The 16,616-nt window shown below is 42.7% G+C and overlaps 1 protein-coding gene across 3 annotated transcripts; it reads left to right on the top strand.

The window, feature by feature from the left end:
* Positions 1-303: 303 nt before the first annotated feature.
* Positions 304-14,406, top strand: UBE2T (ubiquitin conjugating enzyme E2 T). Of its 3 annotated transcripts, XM_030930243.1 has the most exons (8): positions 304-402; positions 7,036-7,208; positions 7,795-7,864; positions 9,295-9,400; positions 9,515-9,613; positions 9,757-9,840; positions 10,563-10,652; positions 13,698-14,406. In XM_030930243.1, the coding sequence occupies exons 2-8, from the start codon at positions 7,100-7,102 to the stop codon at positions 13,860-13,862; spliced, it is 723 nt and encodes a 240-aa protein (XP_030786103.1). In that variant the 5' UTR covers positions 304-402; positions 7,036-7,099; the 3' UTR covers positions 13,863-14,406. The 3 variants fall into 3 exon arrangements, with proteins under 3 accessions (XP_030786103.1, XP_010377147.1, XP_030786111.1); XM_010378845.2 differs by lacking the exon at positions 13,698-14,406 and having other exon boundaries at positions 10,563-10,866; XM_030930251.1 differs by lacking the exon at positions 13,698-14,406 and having other exon boundaries at positions 331-402; positions 7,036-7,212; positions 10,563-10,866.
* Positions 14,407-16,616: the final 2,210 nt, after the last annotated feature.

The following is a 16,616-nucleotide window of genomic DNA, read 5'->3' as shown; positions in this document are numbered from 1 at the left end:
CTTAAAGGAAGACAGCTATCACGTATTCTCTTTTCCAGATTAAATATTTCTGATTCCTTTCATTGTTCTTGCTAAGAAACGATTTCCAGCTCCTTCCTTGGTCTGACAGAGCCGACTTCGTAACCGAACTTGGACCCCCGGATGTCGTCTCAGGGTTGAGCCGCAGGGTGTAGGACGCTGAATGGCTGCGCCCGGTGCGCGCTCTCGTTTGAATGCGCAAACGTTCAGAGCGCTGGCCAATAGAGAGGAGCGGTGGCTGCGCTTCTTTCCCCGGGGGTTATTGTGGGCCAATCACAATCTTCTCCAGACAGGGGGCGGAGCCACGCCAACAGTCCGAGGTCGCGCAGGCGCTGGTACTAAGTTGGTCTGCCAGTTGCTGCGTTGTGAGGGGTGTCCGGGCAGGTAAGTAAGGAGAGTATTCCGGTTCCCCATCTGAAAGAACGTACACCGGAGGAGGTCACTGAGTCTTGGGGGGAAGGAGTCCTGTGTCTGCCCAACATGGGAGTTTTCGTCTCCTCTGAAAGGAGAGCCTCAGAAAAGCCACCGTTGAGCGGAGGGTCTCACAGTATCTTTGCATGAAATCGTGGTGAGAGCTCCCCCTAGCCGTCCTCCTGCCACGGCAGGGAGAAATTTGCCACTAGAAAGGACGTAACAGCCCAGTACTCGCTGCAGGTTGTGTGTGCACTGGCTGTTCTTTTGCCTTCTTCAACGTCTGGTCGAAACACACGTTTCGTTCATTAATTATCCAAATTTACTGCAGACTTGATACAAAAAAAAAAGACTAGGGACCTGCCGTCAAGGAATTCCCCCTAAGGAGAAGAAACTATCAGATGAATTAGAACACGATGCAAATAGATGTGGACTCACAGAGGGTGACGTTGAAGAGGTGTGAGGGGTGGGGATGCATTACTGGAGAAGGAGTTGTGATTTAATATGTACTTATCTAAAGGTGTGAAAGAATAATACTTTTATGAGCAGCAGGAATAGGGCAGTGTGGCTGAAGCACGAGTTTGTGGAAAGTAGATACTGGATATAAGGCGGGATATAAGGGTTAGATTGTAAAGAACTTTTATACCTTGAAAAATAGGCAGTTATTCGTGGCATTTGAGCCACAGAATGGCATATGCCAATTTTGGTTAATATAGTGAGGCTGGAGTCTGGTTGATTCCTTGGGAGAAATTGCCTTGCTTGTTCTAATCCTTTTACCATGGCTTTCCACTGTTCTCATTTTATATAAAGGTACACTTTATACTTGTGATATTTTAATGTACAGTCAGCCCTCAGTATCCATGAGGGATGGTTCCAGGACATCCTGCGGATCCCAAATCCACCAAAGGTCAAGTCCCAGATATAAAATGGTGTAGTATTTGCATATAACCTATGCATGTCCTCCCATGTACTTTAAGAGATGGGGATCTCCTTTGTTGCACAGACTGGTTTTTTTTTGTTTTTTTTTCCAGAAAGAGTCTCACTCTGCCACCCAGGCTGGAATGCGGTGGCGCGATCTTGGCTCACTGCAACCTCCGCCTTCTGGGTTGAAGCCATTCTCCTGCCTCAGCCTCCCAAGTAGCTGGGATTACGGGCATAATCCACCACACCCTGCTAATTTTTGTATTTTTAATAGAGACGGGGTTTCCTCATGTTGGCCAGGCTGGTCTCAAACTCCTGACCTCAAGTCACCCACCCACCTTGGCCTCCCAAAGTGCTGGGATTACAGGTGTGAGCCACCATGCCTGGCCAGTTTTGTTTTGTTTTTGAGACAGTGTCTTGCTCCGTTGCCCAGGCTGGAGTGCAGTGGCGCAGTCTCAGCTCACTGCAACCTCCACCTCCTGAGTTCAAGCCTTTCTCCTGCCTCAGCCTCCTGAATAGCTGGGATTACAGGCACCCACCACCACAGCTGGCTGATTTTTATATTTTTAGTAGAGAGGGAATTTCCCTATGTTGGCCAGGCTGGTCTTGAACTCCTGACCTCAAGTGATCCACCTGCCTCAGCCTCCTGAAGTCCTGGGATTGCAGGCATGAGCCACTGCACCAGGACTCACAGGCTGGTCTTGAACCTCTGCATGTCCTCCCATATACTTTATTTATTTTAGAGATGGGGTTCTCCTTTGTTGCACAGGCTGGTCTTGAACCCCTGGCCTCAAGTGATCCTTCTGCCTTGGTCTCCCAAATTGCTGCAATTACAGGTGTGAGCCACCATGTCCAGCCTCACCCCCATATACTTTGAATTATTTCTTGATTACTTATAATACCTAATAAAATGCTAAGTAAATTGTTGTTACACTGTATTGTTTAGGGAATAACGACAAGAAAAAATGTATAGTACGTGTTTGGACGAGTTTTGTTTTTTAGTTTTTTGAGACAGAGTCCTAATCTATCGTCCAGGATGGGGTGCAGTGGCGTGATCTCAAAGTACAAAACACTTTCAGCAAAAAATCTTTATTTTTAAGAAAAAAGTATTTTTTCTCATTTTCTATTTCTGTCATAAATTTTTATTCTTTCCAGTGGAACCAAAACTTGAACTTCCTGATGGTTGATACATGCCCAGCAAGACTGATCAAAGAAAAGATGGCACAGATAAACAGTGTTAGAAATGAAAATGGAGGCCGGGCGCGGTGGCTCAAGCCTGTAATCCCAGCACTTTGGGAGGCCGAGACGGGCGGATCACGAGGTCGGGAGATCGAGACCATCCTGGCTAACACGGTGAAACCCCGTCTCTACTAAAAAAATAGAAAAAACTAGCCGGGTGTGGTGGTGGGCGCCTGTAGTCCCAGCTACTCGGGAGGCTGAGGCAGGAGAAAGGCGTGAACCTGGGAGGCGGAGCTTGCAGTGAGCTGAGATCCGGCCACTGCACTCCAGCCTGGGCCATAGAGCGAGACTCCGTCTCAAAAAAAAAAAAAAGAAATGAAAATGGAAACATAACCATAGATAACTACAGAGATTAAAAAGATAAGGTGTTATACAAATACATGTAAAATTGCATGTAATAGATAAATTTGTGGAAAAATTTAACTTGCCAAATTGATGCAAGAATAAATAACTTGAATAATATTTAAATAAATTGGATTTGTAGTTTAACATTTTCTCAAAATGAAAACACCAGGACCAGATAGAGTTATTCCAGACAACCTAGTAACAAATTATCTCTTGGACTAATCCACAATATATATTTTTAAAAAAGGAGGTGGCCGGGTGCGGTGGCTCACGCCTGTAATTCCAGCACTTTGGGAGGCCGAGGCGGGCGGATCATGAGGTCAGGAGATCGAGACCATCCTGGCTAACATGGTGAAACCCCATCTCTACTAAAAATACAAAAAATTAGCCGGGCGTGGTGGTGAGCGCCTGTAATCCCAGCCACTGGGAGGCTGAGGCAGGAGAATGGCATGAACCCAGGAGGCAGAGCTTGCAGTGAGCCCAGATGGCACCACTGCACTCCTGCCTGGGCAACAGGGTGAGACTCCATCTCAAAAAAAAAAAAAAAAAAAAAAAAAGGAGGCAACGCTCCCTAACTCATTTTAGGAGGCTGCAATAACCTTGATACCTAATAAAGACAAAATTAGAAAGGACAGTTATAGGCCAGTCTTACTGATTAGCATAGTGTTAAAAGTTTTCCCTTTAAGGTTAGAAATCTGACAAGAATGCCAACTATCAGCTTTTCTTTCTTTCTTTTTTTTTTTTTTTTTTTTTTTGCTGTTGTTGAGACGGTCTCACTCTGCCACGCAGGCTGGAGGTGCAGTGACACAATCATGGCTCACTGCAGCCTCCATCTCTCCAGGCTCAGGTAATCCTCCCACCTCAGCCTCCTGAGTAGCTGGGATTATGCCAGCATGTCTGGCCTAGCTATCAGCTTTTGTTTTCAACATTGTACTGGAAGTTACTGCCAGAATAGAAGGCAGGAAAAGAATTAGAAGGGAAGAAATAAACTGATTATATGTGGATGATATGATTGTCAGTGTGGAATTACCATTCCCAGACTACTCCCCACCCCAAATAGATTCATCATTACCATTACTAAGGCTTTGGTTAAAAATCAATTAGATTGGCTGGGCGAGGTGGCTCACACCTGTAATCCCAGCAGTTTGAGAGGCTGAGGCGGGCGGATCACCTGAGTTTGAGAGTTCGAGATCAGCCTCACCAACATGGAGAAACCCTGTCTTTACTAAAAAAATACAATATTAGCCAGGCCTGGCACATGTCTGTAATCCCAGCTACTCAGGAGGCTGAGGCAGGAGAATCGCTTGAACTGGGGAGGTGCAGGCTGTGGTGAGCCAAGAGCACACCATTGCACTCCAGCCTGGGCAACAGGAGTGAAACTCCGTCTCAAAAAAATTAAAAAATCAATTAGATTTACATGTATCAGTAAGAGATGGGTAGTAAGTAGTGTTTTTGAAGAGATAGCAAAAATACAAAGTACTTAGAAATCAGTCTGACAAGAGTTAGGTAAAGCTCTGCAGAGAAAATTATAAAACCTTTGGAAAGCATCAAAAAAAAGACTGAAACAGCGTGTTCATGGATCTTAGGATTCAGTATCATAAAGATATCAGTTATCTCCAAATTGATCTATAGCATCAATAAAATTACAATCCAAATCACAGAACCCTGTTATGATTTGGATTATAATTTCATATATACATATTTATGTATATATTTATGGACTTATGAACTGATTCTCAAATCTATATGGAAGAGCAAAGAGTCAAGAAGAAGTCATTCCTGAAGAAAAAGACCAGGTGGATAAGCTACAGTAAAACATCACATTATACACCTTAAATATATACAATTTGTATTTGCCAGTTATATACCTCAGTAAAGCTGGGGGAAAAAAATACATAATAAAAATGAATAAGCTATAGTAAATCAAACAGTGGGGTATTGTCTCAGAAATAATCCACTTGACCGATGGAACAAATTCAAGAGTCCCAAAACAAATGCACACATATAGAAATTTAATTTATGGTAATATCAGCAGGGAAAGGATGGACATTCAGTAAATGGTGTTAGAACAATTGACTGTTCATGTGAGGAGAAACTTTAAATTGGGCCCCCACCTCACTCACTATGCATAAAATTCAGTTCCTAGTGGATTCAATATTTAAATTTGAAAAGCAAAATTATAAAATATTTGAAGACTAGGAATATCCCTGCATTTGGGGGTAAGGAAAAATTTAATACACAAAGTATAAATGTAAAGGAAGAGATTTTAAGATTATGTTAAGAGTATGTGTTCATTGAAAGACACCATGTACAACATGGAAAGATAAGCACAAACTGGGGGATATTTGTAACACATATTAAAGGATTGGTGTCGGCTGAGCACGGTGGCTCACACCTGTAATCCCAGCACTTTGGGAGGCCGAGGTGGGTGGATTACGAGGTCAGGAGTTCAAGACCAGCCTGGCCAAGATGGTGAAACCCCATCTCTACTAAAAATACAAAAATTAGCCAGGTGTGGTGGCGGGCACCTGTAATCCCAGCTGCTCAGGAGGCTAAGGCAGATAATTGCTTGAACCCAGGAGGCGAAGGTTGCAGTGAACTGAGATTGCACCACTGTACTCCAGCCTGGGCGACAGAGCGAGACTCCTTCTCAAAAAAAAAAAAAGGATTGGTGTCCTTTGCTTGGTTAGTAGTTACAGGGAGAACTGGAGTTGAGAAGAGTGTTGGGTGAATATGTGTGTGGGTGTTGGTTTTAGGTGAGAGAGATTTTGAGCATATTTGAATATTGAGGGTGAGAAAGATGGAATAATTGATGGACTAGTATCCCTGAAGATTGAGAGAAGGTGGAATCCATAATACATGGAGAGAACCTCGGATATTTAACATTTGTTTGTACCCGAGAATGTTGACTGTCTTTACCATTCTTGCTCTCACAAAGCATATGTAGACTTCCTTACAACAGCTAATATTTGTCAAGTCCCCTACTATGTCAGGCATATTAAGGCTACAAGAGTAAGCAAAATCAGACCCAGGCCTGGCCTCATGAGTTTATTATCTATCAGTGGAAACACCCATTATTTAAAACCTTTAGTGTTTTTATTTTTTGTAGAACTTTTTGCTTTTTTAATTCTTTTTCTTTTCTTTTCTTTTTTTTTGAGACGAACTCTTGCTCTGTAGCCTAGGCTGGAATGCAGTGGCTCGATCTCAGCTCACTGCAAGCTCCGCCTCCCGAGTTTACACCATTCTCCTGCCTCAGCCTCCCAAGTAGCTGGGACTACAGACGCCCGCCACCACGCCCGGCTAATTTTTTGTATTTTTAAAGAGACAGGGTTTCACCATGTTAGCCAGAATGGTCTCGATCTCCTGACTTCGTGATCCGTACACCTTGGTCTCCCAAAATGCCGGGATTACAGGCATGAGCCACCACGCCCAGCCAACATTTTTAATTCTTTATTTTAAAAACATACTTGCTTGAGTAGATAAACATTCACAAGAAGGGAATGGAAAAAACTCAGATTCCCTTGTCAGAATAGAGATTAATAAGAGGAATCTTGGCCTGGCGTGGTGGCACACACCTGTACTTCCAGCTACGTAGGCGGCTGAGATGGGAGGATTGCTTGAGCCCAGCAGGTAGAGGTTGTAGTGAGCTGAGATTGTGCCACTGCACTCCAGCCTGGTTGACAGAGCAAGACCCTGCCTTCAAAAAAAAAAAAAACAGGTGCAATGACTCATGCCTGCAATCCCAGCACTTTGGAAGGCCAAGGCAGGCGGATCACCTGAGGTCAAGACATTTGAGACCAGCCTGGCCAACATGGCGAAATCCTGTCTCTACTAAAAATACAAAACTTAGCTGGGCATGGTGGCGCACACCTGTAATCCCAGCTACTCTGGAAGCTGAGGCATGAGAATTGCTCAAACCCAGAAGGTAGAAGTCGCAGTGAGCTGAGATGGTGTCACTGCCCTCCAGCCTGGGTGACAGAGTGAAACTGTGTCTCGAAAAAGAGGACTCTGTCCCCCACCCTCACTACATTGAAACTGTTTGCTGAAAACTTCATAGTCATTATTGCTGATGATTTTATGGTCACCTCTTTTCTCCTCCAGTGCATCCCAGCCAGCTCTTAGTGTGGAGCAGTGAACTGTGTGTGGTTTCTTCTACTTGGGGATCATGCAGAGAGCTTCACGTCTGAAGAGAGAGCTGCACATGTTAGCCACAGAGCCACCCCCAGGCATCACATGTTGGCAAGATAAAGACCAAATGGATGATCTGCGAGCTCGTAGGTATCAAATCATGTATATGATGGAAGTCATGACCCTATTGAAGATTGTGCTGAAATAAACTATTTTTATATTCTTCTAAAGTAAGGAGCAGTTATAAGGTCAGAGTGCCCTACCGTCTTTCTACCCTAATTTGTTTACATTTATAAAAGGTTTGCTTCACATTTCTTGCTTCTTTGACTTTTTATTATACCTTCTGCTGATTTATAGCCAAGATTTAAAGCAGTGAAGCAGTGTTTAGATCAAAGATATCCATCTCAAATATCTGTGAAACCAGATGGGAAACATACATGATTAGAATACTGCAGTCCAAACAAAACAAATCTGTAGGTTGTATTTGGTCTTGTGGCCAACATTTTGCAACTTCTGCTTTAGATTTTCTATATGTCCTTTGACACCATTAACTTTTTGAGTACATTAGCATTATGGTGTGTTGCATGAGGACTTGTTAAAGTCCTGAGAGAGAATTATTGTCCTAGGCCTAGTTTCTCTATTAGGACCATAGACCTCATTAGCTCCATATGGTGGTAATTCAAATGATCTGATTCCCTTTTAACTTTTTCTTTCTTTCTTTTTTCTTTTAAGAAATATTAGGTGGAGCCAACACACCTTATGAGAAAGGTGTTTTTAAGCTAGAAGTTATCATTCCTGAGAGGTTAGTATGAATCAGCTTCTCAACCTACATGGTAAAGTGCATTTATTGGGAGACAGCAATGTAGTAGATAGAGCATAAAGGACTAGGTTTTAATCCTGGCCTTATCATGACTCAATGTGACCTTGACCAAGTTATTTTATCTCTCTGGAGTTCAGTTTCCTTCTCCGGAATAATGGGCCAGATCACATCAAAGACCCCCTCACTTTTTCAATTGTGGTAAAATATACATAACATAATGTTGACCATTTTTAAGTGTACAGTTCAGTGGTATTAAATACATTCACATAGTTGTGCAACCATCACCAGCATCTATCTCCAGAACTTTTCATCCTCCCAAACTGAAACTTCATAGCCATTAAACTCTAACTCCCCCTTTCTCCCTGCTCTCAGCCCCTGGCAACCACTACTGTGCTTTCTTAATATTAAGCTCCTCCTCACTTTTTCTTTAACATTTATTTTAGGTTCCGGGGTACATGTGCAAGTTTGTTATATAGGTAAACTCATGATATCACGGGGATATGTTGTACAGATTATTTCGTCACCCAGGTACTAAGCCTAGTGTCCAGTAGTTTTGCCCTTCTCTGTCCTCCCACCCTCCACCCTCAGGTAGGCCCCAGTGTCTGTTGTTCCCCTCTTTGTGTCCATATGTTCTTATCATTTAGCTCCCACTTATAAATGAGAGCATGTGGTATTTGGCTTTCTGTTCCTGCAAAGACCATGATCTCATTGTTTTTTTATGGTTAAGGTCCCTTTTGATTCAAGTCTCCTTTAAGGCTCTCAGCAGGTAAGTTACAGTTGTAGTTTTGTACAGAGCTGAGAAGGGAAGAAATGACTATATAACAGTTGAAACATAGGTATGTAATCACTAGGTCAGATCCTGGCCAAACTTGTTAAAGTCTTGAGAGAATAGCTTAATAATCATGTGGTGCATCAGTTCTAAAAATAGACTGGGAACTTTGCAAGGTCTGTGTCTCACAAAAGATACATAATAACCAAATGCAATGTATAAATTGTAATTGAGTACTGTTTTGAAAAATCCAACTATAAAAAACAAAAACTGGGGAGAACAATTGAAATCTGAACAGTAAATGATATTAGGGAATTAGTTCTTAAATTTTTCATAGGGGTGATAGTATTGCATTTATATGGGAGAATGTTCTTATTCTTAGAAGATATGCTCTAGTATTTAAAAGATAAAGTGGCTTGAATCCAGGTGATAGATAAATGGATGTTTTCAGTACTGTTATTTCAAACTGATTTATTGTAAATTTTCATAATGAAAATTTAGGAGGAAGGACAGTTTTCCTCCCAAAGGCTGGCTCCCTGACATTTCTGTAATACCAACATTATTGTGACCAAGAAACTATTTTAAATGTATTTAGAAGCAAAATTGTATAATGAAAATTACCTGTTGTCTTATTCTTTCATAGGTACCCATTTGAACCTCCTCAGATCCGATTTCTCACTCCAATTTATCATCCAAACATTGATTCTGCTGGAAGGATTTGTCTGGATGTTCTCAAACTGCCACCAAAAGTGAGTTGTGGGTAAATGGTTGACTCTACAGCGTTCTGTTTTCTTCATCTATTAAACTTGAATTAGAGTGTCACATTATAATATGAAAGCAACTGTTTATCTGTTTGTGTATAGGGTGCTTGGAGACCATCCCTCAACATCGCAACTGTGTTGACCTCTATTCAGCTGCTCATGTCAGAACCCAACCCTGATGACCCGCTCATGGCTGACATAGTAAATATCCCCATTTTCCTCTGCAACATATATCCTACCTTGTCTATACCGCTAACTCTCCCTGTGTGAGGATAGCTGCAGCAGCTCTAACTGACCACTGCAAATCATTTTTTTTCTCCATTAACTCTTTGATTTCATCTCAGTCCTCAGAATTTAAATATAATAAGCCAGTCTTCCTCAAGAATGCCAGACAGTGGACAGAGAAGCATGCAAGACAGAAACAAAAGGTATGATGTTTGCTACTATTGTTAGTTAATTAAGTATATGTAGTATAAAGTATATATGTATAAATAATGTTTTTTGGATTTGCCAAATTTGTACTGAACTCTAGAATGCCTGATCTTTTTCTCCTATTGCAACCTTCTAAATAATTTCAGCAAAATAGCCTAATAGCTCAACCAACAGTAGATGTTTCTTAACAGTTGTCATTTATTGGCAACACTAGAGGGCAGGCAGCATCTGGTTAATTTTTTTTTATATTACAGATAGCAAGGATAGCGGGGTGGTGTCTCAGATTATTTTTTTCTAAGTTGTCCTTTTAACACTGAGAAGAATCTATATTTGCAGGGACTAGTTGCAGAGATGGGGGAAACTTTTCTTATGGGACCATTCGTGGAAGAAGGTTGAAGGAAAAACTTCAGGTTGATAGAATTTCCTCATTTAGCAAAATGCAAATTACAGGAACATGGAAGTTAGCACATGGTAGTTCTTGCTGAGTTATACCATCTTTCAGATTGAGTTAAATAGCAGTTTTTACTTGTAAAAATAAATAAAAATTAAAACAAAAAAAATTGAGGAAGATGTTTTTGAGAGAATATCATATGCACAATGCTATATATAAATCTTGCAGCAAAGAAGTACATGGAAATAATATTACAGAGCTTCATTTTTCTCCATCCTGGCATTTGTGTGAACCTTACTGTATTTCACCCTGTCTCCTCCTTTTTAGGTTGATGAGGAAGAGATGCTTGATAATATACCAGAGGCTGGCGACTCCAAAGTACACAACTCAACACAGAAAAGGAAGGCCAGTCAGCTAGTAGGCATAGAAAAGAAATTTCATCCTGATGTTTAGGGAACTTGTCCTGGTTCATCTTAGTTAATGTGTTCTTTGCATAGGTGATCTAAGTTGCCTACCTTGAATTTTTTTAAAAATATATTTGATGACATAATTTTTGTGTAGTTTATTTATCTTGTACATATGTATTTTGAAATCTTTTAAACCTAAAAAATAAATAGTCATTTATTGTTGAGTATGTGTTTATCCTGAATGTGTGTCTGGGAGTAAACTGGCCAGAGAGGTATATAATCAGAACATTAAAATATTTGGAATTGTTGTCCTTTAGTCTGCCAACTTCCCAGCACCGCTAGGGACACTGAGTGTTTGACATAGATGTAAAATAGCTGTAGAAACAATTCAATTACCCTTACGCTTTCAGGGATGATAGCTTTTCTGAGGTCTTAAAATAATGTGGTAAGAAGATAATAGATCCTTTTGCAAATTTATTTTTTTGCAGCTTTCACTTTTTGTCATTTACATAGCTGACCAGAATTCTGTGATAAAACTTCCATTTGTTCAACAAATACTTATTGAACACCTACTATGTGCCAAGTATTATGCTAGTGTTTGAGAATGAAATGGTGAGAAAATTGGATGTGAGATTAACCGAATACTCATAAAAATGTAAGTAGGGATTTCCTCTCTCCAGCATCATTTTATGGCAAGTACCACTCTGGACAATTTGGTGTCAAACTTGAATTCCCTACTCATGATTTTGTAATACACTTGACTTACCTTTATAATTCTATTTAAATGACAGAGATAATAGATTTGAGCAGAAATCAGCTGAAGTAGGAGGAGATCACCCAGGCCAAGCTAAGACTTTGAGGAATGTATTTTTTTTTTTTTTTTTTTTTTTTGAGACAGAGCCTCGCTCTGTCGCCCAGGCTGGAATGCAATGACGTGATCTCGGCTCACTGCAACCTCCGCCTCCCGGGTTCAAGAAATTCTCCTGCCTCAGCCTCCTGAGTAGCTGGGAATACAGACGCGCACCACCACACCCAGCTAATTTTTGTATTTTTAGTAGAGATGGGGTTTCACCATGTTGGCCAGGCTGGTCTTGAACCCCTGACATCATGATCCACCCACCTCAGCCTCCCAAAGTGCTGGGATTACAGGCGTGAGCCACCATGCCCGGCCTTGAGAAATGTATTATAGATACTGGACTTGCCTAGGCAGATGACTGAAGACTGTAATGCCCTTGTCCATATCACAGTGTAGCAATGATGATTTTTTACCTAGGCTAGGCACCATGCATGTAAAATGCATCTCTGAATAGGCACCTTTCATTCTTCTACCTATGAATTACCTTGTACTCTTTACTGAGCAGCAGCCTGCCATACTGCTTATGTGGTGGTTGGACTCATGCAAAGAAAAGAAGTATGAATTTATATAATCCATTAATGACAGGTCATGGCAGAAGCTAAAAATACAAATTTCTAACGTCTACAGTATTTTTGAACCCACTTTTCAAAATCAGTTACTGGTCTTTTTTTAAAGCCCAGGAATTAATTCTATTCCAGGCTTGTTTCCTATGCTTATGCATACTTAAGTCAGGTTTGGAGTTCCTAGATACCATTAGTATATCAATTAGGATACTTACAATTGTGAGTGAAATTCAACTCACACTGGCGATAATGAAAGAAGTTCATCGCCTTACTAAATAGAAAGTCCAGGGCTAAAGTGAACCTCTGGGTTGGTGAATTCAAAGGCTCAACAATATCATCAAGATCTTGGTCTCTTTCTGTCTGCCATCCATAGTATCAGCTTTCTCTTAGGCTGTTTGTTCCCCAAGTTTCTTTCCCTCCTAGGATGACTACCAGCAGCAGTGGGGGTTATGTACTTTCTATCCAGCCAGGCCAGGAGACTCTACTTTCCATGAAACAAAAGTCCCTGTGGACCGCCCTGAAAGCAATCACTGTTGCCAGGGAAATGCCATGTGCTGATTGCTCTGGGCTAAACCCAGATATGAAGTGAGAGATGGACTTAGGGAGTAGTTGTAGGAAAAGAGCACCTCCTGTAGGACAAAACCCCTTACACTTCTATCACCATGTCTGGTCAGCTCTACCAGCTGCTTTTCCCTACCGCTACTTAAACACTAGTTCAGCTGCCATCATCTCTCACCTGCACTTTAGCCATAACCTTCTATCTTGTTTCCTTGCCCCCATTCTTGACCTTTGACACTCCATGCTCTTCACAGCAGCAAGAATAATCTTTTGACAATGTAAGTTGGATTTGGCTTCATTCCTCCAAGTGGCTTCATCTTGCAATTAAAAGCCTAGTCTCGGCCAGGCGCGGTGGCTCAAGCCTGTAATCCCAGCACTTTGGGAGGCTGAGACGGGCGGATCATGAGGTCAGGAGATCGAGACCATCCTGGCTAACATGGTGAAACCCCATCTCTACTAAAAAATACAAAAAAACTAGCCGGGCGCGGTGGCGGGCGCCTGTAGTCCCAGCTACTTGGGAGGCTGAGGCAGGAGAATGGCGTAAACCCGGGAGGCGGAGCTTGCAGTGAGCTGAGATCTGGCCACTGCACTCCAGTCTGGGCGACAGAGTGAAACTCCGCCTCAAAAAAAAAAAAAAAAAAAAAAAGCCTAGTATCCTTCCCTGACCCATAAGACCCCGCATGATCTGACCCCTGCTTGCCTTATATGTCCATCCTCATTGCATACCCTCAAACCCCTTATACCTTACACTCCTCCATCCACACAGTCCTTTCAATCTCTTGAACACACCTAGCTCGTTCCTACCTCAGGGATTTCACATACGCTATTTCCTCTGCCTCCTACATTCCCCAGGATAGTCTCAGCTTGAATGTAGCTGCATCAGAAAGTTGTTTTCTGTCCCATCTAAAGGAGCCCTAGATCCTCAGGTACTCTCTGGTCCATAACCTATTACCCTAATTAATTTTCTTTATAGCACTTCTACCTATCTGGAAATGTGTTCATTTTCTAATGTGTATATTGTCTTACTCTAAGCACTGGGGATATAGTGGCTACAAGGAACTTTTCTCTCTAATCACAGGAAACACCAGAGCCGAAAGCTATTAGAAGTCATCCAACCATTTCTCTGCCTGAAGTACCGAGGACTGGACTGGAGAACAGAAGTGACATGCCTGAGGATTTAAAAGCCCAGCTCCCTACTCCCAGCTCAGGAAAGGATGGGAAAAGGCTAAAAGCATGGACTTAGATCAAGGAGACCCAATTTCAGCTAACTTGTGACCTTAGCTTTGTACTCAGTCCTTCTATTTTTTCAGGTTTTACCTCTGCAAAAGGGATGATGATGATGCCGCTGCTTAAGACTCATGAGGTTGTTGTGAGGATTGAATGAGATGATGCATGTAAAGCATCCAGTACAGGGACTGGCATGGTGCTGACATTTATTGAGTGCTTAGCAAGGGCACTGGGGGATGGAGACCAACCATAGGTGGGTCTTAAGGAGCTGCCCTGCCCACTGCCAACTTGCCAATCTGCTCTGTTCCTTAGATAAGCAAGCTGAGCTGTTTCTCAATTCCAAACCCCTAATTAAAGAGAGATGACATCCATGACTGATCATATAAACATTGCGGATTCCAAGTTCCCCTCTCCTGCTGCCCCCAACCCCCCTCTCTACCTCTCCCCAAAAGCTATCTAAATAAGAACAGATTTTACCACCCACCTTGTGGGCAGACTCAGCTGAGGCTGGAACTAGCTATTTATCCTCCGGCTGCTGCAGGAATTCAACACATACAAATAAAGCTCCTTTTCCAGCCAAGTGTGTATTTTTCCATCAGCGTGTGGCCCCCCTGCTCAGGTTGTCTTGTTTAGGTTGGGGCAGCCCAAGGGAGGGAAGGACAAGGAAGGGGTGTGGGGCTATGATTTCAGAACCTGCTCCCCAGAATGGCTGGCTGCAAGACATCTTACAGTCTTGAACCACACTGGGCTGCCAATGAAGCCCGGGAGAGGTTGGGGTGATGGACACAGACATGCTACACACAGAAACAACACATTCCACTTTCTCCTTGCTTCTTGGCAAGTCTCCCCTGCCTTCTCCCATGGTCCCCAGAGTGTGTCCATCCCTCTCTCTATCTCTTAGTTTATATCAGGGATGACAGTTTATCCAGAATGTCGTGCTCATTCCATCCACCCTCCCACCCCAATACAGGGTTTTTTCCCTTCATGTGCTTGTTTTCCTTGCTTACCTTTTCCCCTGATCCCGCATCCCAATAGAGTGTGTCCCCTTCCTTCCACTGTCTTCCTCCTTTAACCAGGATCCTGAAACTCTGTGCTTCAAAAAAAGGGTCTGCTCTGACAGTTCCCTCAAACCTTCCATCAGAGGCAACTTTTCTAGGGGGTGAGTTCTTAGTCTCGACATTGTCTCTAGGCCTGGGAGTTATTGCCATGCACTAAGCTAAACCCTTCACATGAAAAATTTTTTTTCTTTTTCGAGATGGAGTTTTGCTCTGTCACCCAGGCTGGAGTGCAGTGGTGTGATCTCGGCTCACTGCAACCTCTGCCTCCCAGGTTCAAGCGATCTCCCGTCTCAGCCTCCTGAGTAGCCGGGATTACAGGTGCATGTCACCATGACCGGCTAATTTTTGTATTTTTAGTAGAGACGGGGTTTCACTATGTTGGCCAGGCTGGTCTCGAATTCCTGACCTCAGGTGATCCACTTGCCTTGGTCTCCCAAAAGTGTTGGGATGGCCTCATGAAAAATCTTTTTAAATTTTTTCAATAACCTTCAGAGTTTAGATACTATGATTATCCCCATTCTACTGAAGATGAAACAGATTCAGAGAGGTTAAGTAAAACCTAAGGACAACTGGCTGTTAATGGTAAGTCTAGGATTCCAATCCGGGCCTGTATGACTCCAGAATCATATTTGTCAGCTGCATGGATTCTAAATTTTTGTTTGTTTGTTTTTTTGCGATGGAGTTTCACTCTCATCACCCAGACTGGAATGCGTGGGCAAGATCTTGGCTCACTGCAACCTCCGCCTCCCGGGTTCAAGCGATTCTCCTGCCTCAGCCTCCTGAGTAGCTGGGATTACAGGTGCATGTCACCATGACCGGCTACTTTGTATTTTTAGTAGAGATGGGGTTTCACCATGTTGGCCAGGCTGGTCTCGAACTCCTGAACTCAGGTGATCCACCCACCTTGGCCTCCCAAAGTACTGGTATTACAGGTGTGAGCCACCACAATGGCCCTATTCTAATAATTTTACGTCTGCCTCCACAGAGTAGCTGTGGGATAATGGGCAAGTTTCTCCCCTTCCATTTCCTCCTCTATAAAATGCAGGCGTAGCTTGAATGCTCTCTGAGATTTCTCCCAAAGCTCACACTTGCCAGTTCTGCAATTCTGAAACTTCCTGTGTAATCCAGGGGCTCAGGGCAGAGCCTGTGGATCTCTGGTTTAGTGACGAAATAAATTAGGTTGGTCTGTTGCCTTCTCATCTTCCCTTTTTATTATCTTTACTTCTTCAGCATTCTCTTGCTGTAGGTTCCCCGCTAGGGATTTTCCACCCAGGACCACAGTCTCTACCTGTTAACTCATCCTGACAGTACTTCTGTCTTATCACGTACTTTTGTTCATCGAAATTCCTATTCAGGCCATGCATGGTGGCTCTTGTCTGTAATCCCAGGACTCCGGGAGGCTGAAGCAGAAAGATTGCTTGCGTTCAGGAGTTTGAGAGCAGCCTGGGTAACATCACGAGACCCCATCGCTACTAAAAATTTAAAAATTAGCTGTGTTTGGTGGTGTATGCCTGTAGTCCCAGCTACTCAAGAAGCTGAGGTGGAAGGATTGCTTGAGCCCGGGAGGTCAAGGCTACAGGGAGCCATGATTGTGCCACTGCACTCCATCCTGGGTGACAAAGTGAGACCTTGTCCTACATTTTTTTTAAAAAAAAATTTTCAATAACTGCCCTCTTCCACACTAATAGTTGAAAAGAGGTCAATGGGTTTAC

This window comes from Rhinopithecus roxellana, chromosome 1 (genome assembly GCF_007565055.1).
Source record: "Rhinopithecus roxellana isolate Shanxi Qingling chromosome 1, ASM756505v1, whole genome shotgun sequence".
Lineage (NCBI taxonomy): Eukaryota > Metazoa > Chordata > Mammalia > Primates > Cercopithecidae > Rhinopithecus > Rhinopithecus roxellana.
The sequence above is the reverse complement of the archived record's forward strand: the minus strand, read 5'-3'. Positions and strand labels throughout refer to the sequence as shown.

Coding starts and splice junctions, on each gene's coding strand:
- UBE2T (XM_030930243.1), top strand. CDS start 7,100: ATGCAGAGAGCTTCACGTCTGAAGAGAGAGCTGCACATGTTAGCCACA. Junction 9,401..9,514: donor TTCTCAAACTGCCACCAAAA/GTGAGTTGTGGG, acceptor GTTTGTGTATAG/GGTGCTTGGAGACCATCCCT. Junction 9,841..10,562: donor ATGCAAGACAGAAACAAAAG/GTATGATGTTTG, acceptor CCTCCTTTTTAG/GTTGATGAGGAAGAGATGCT.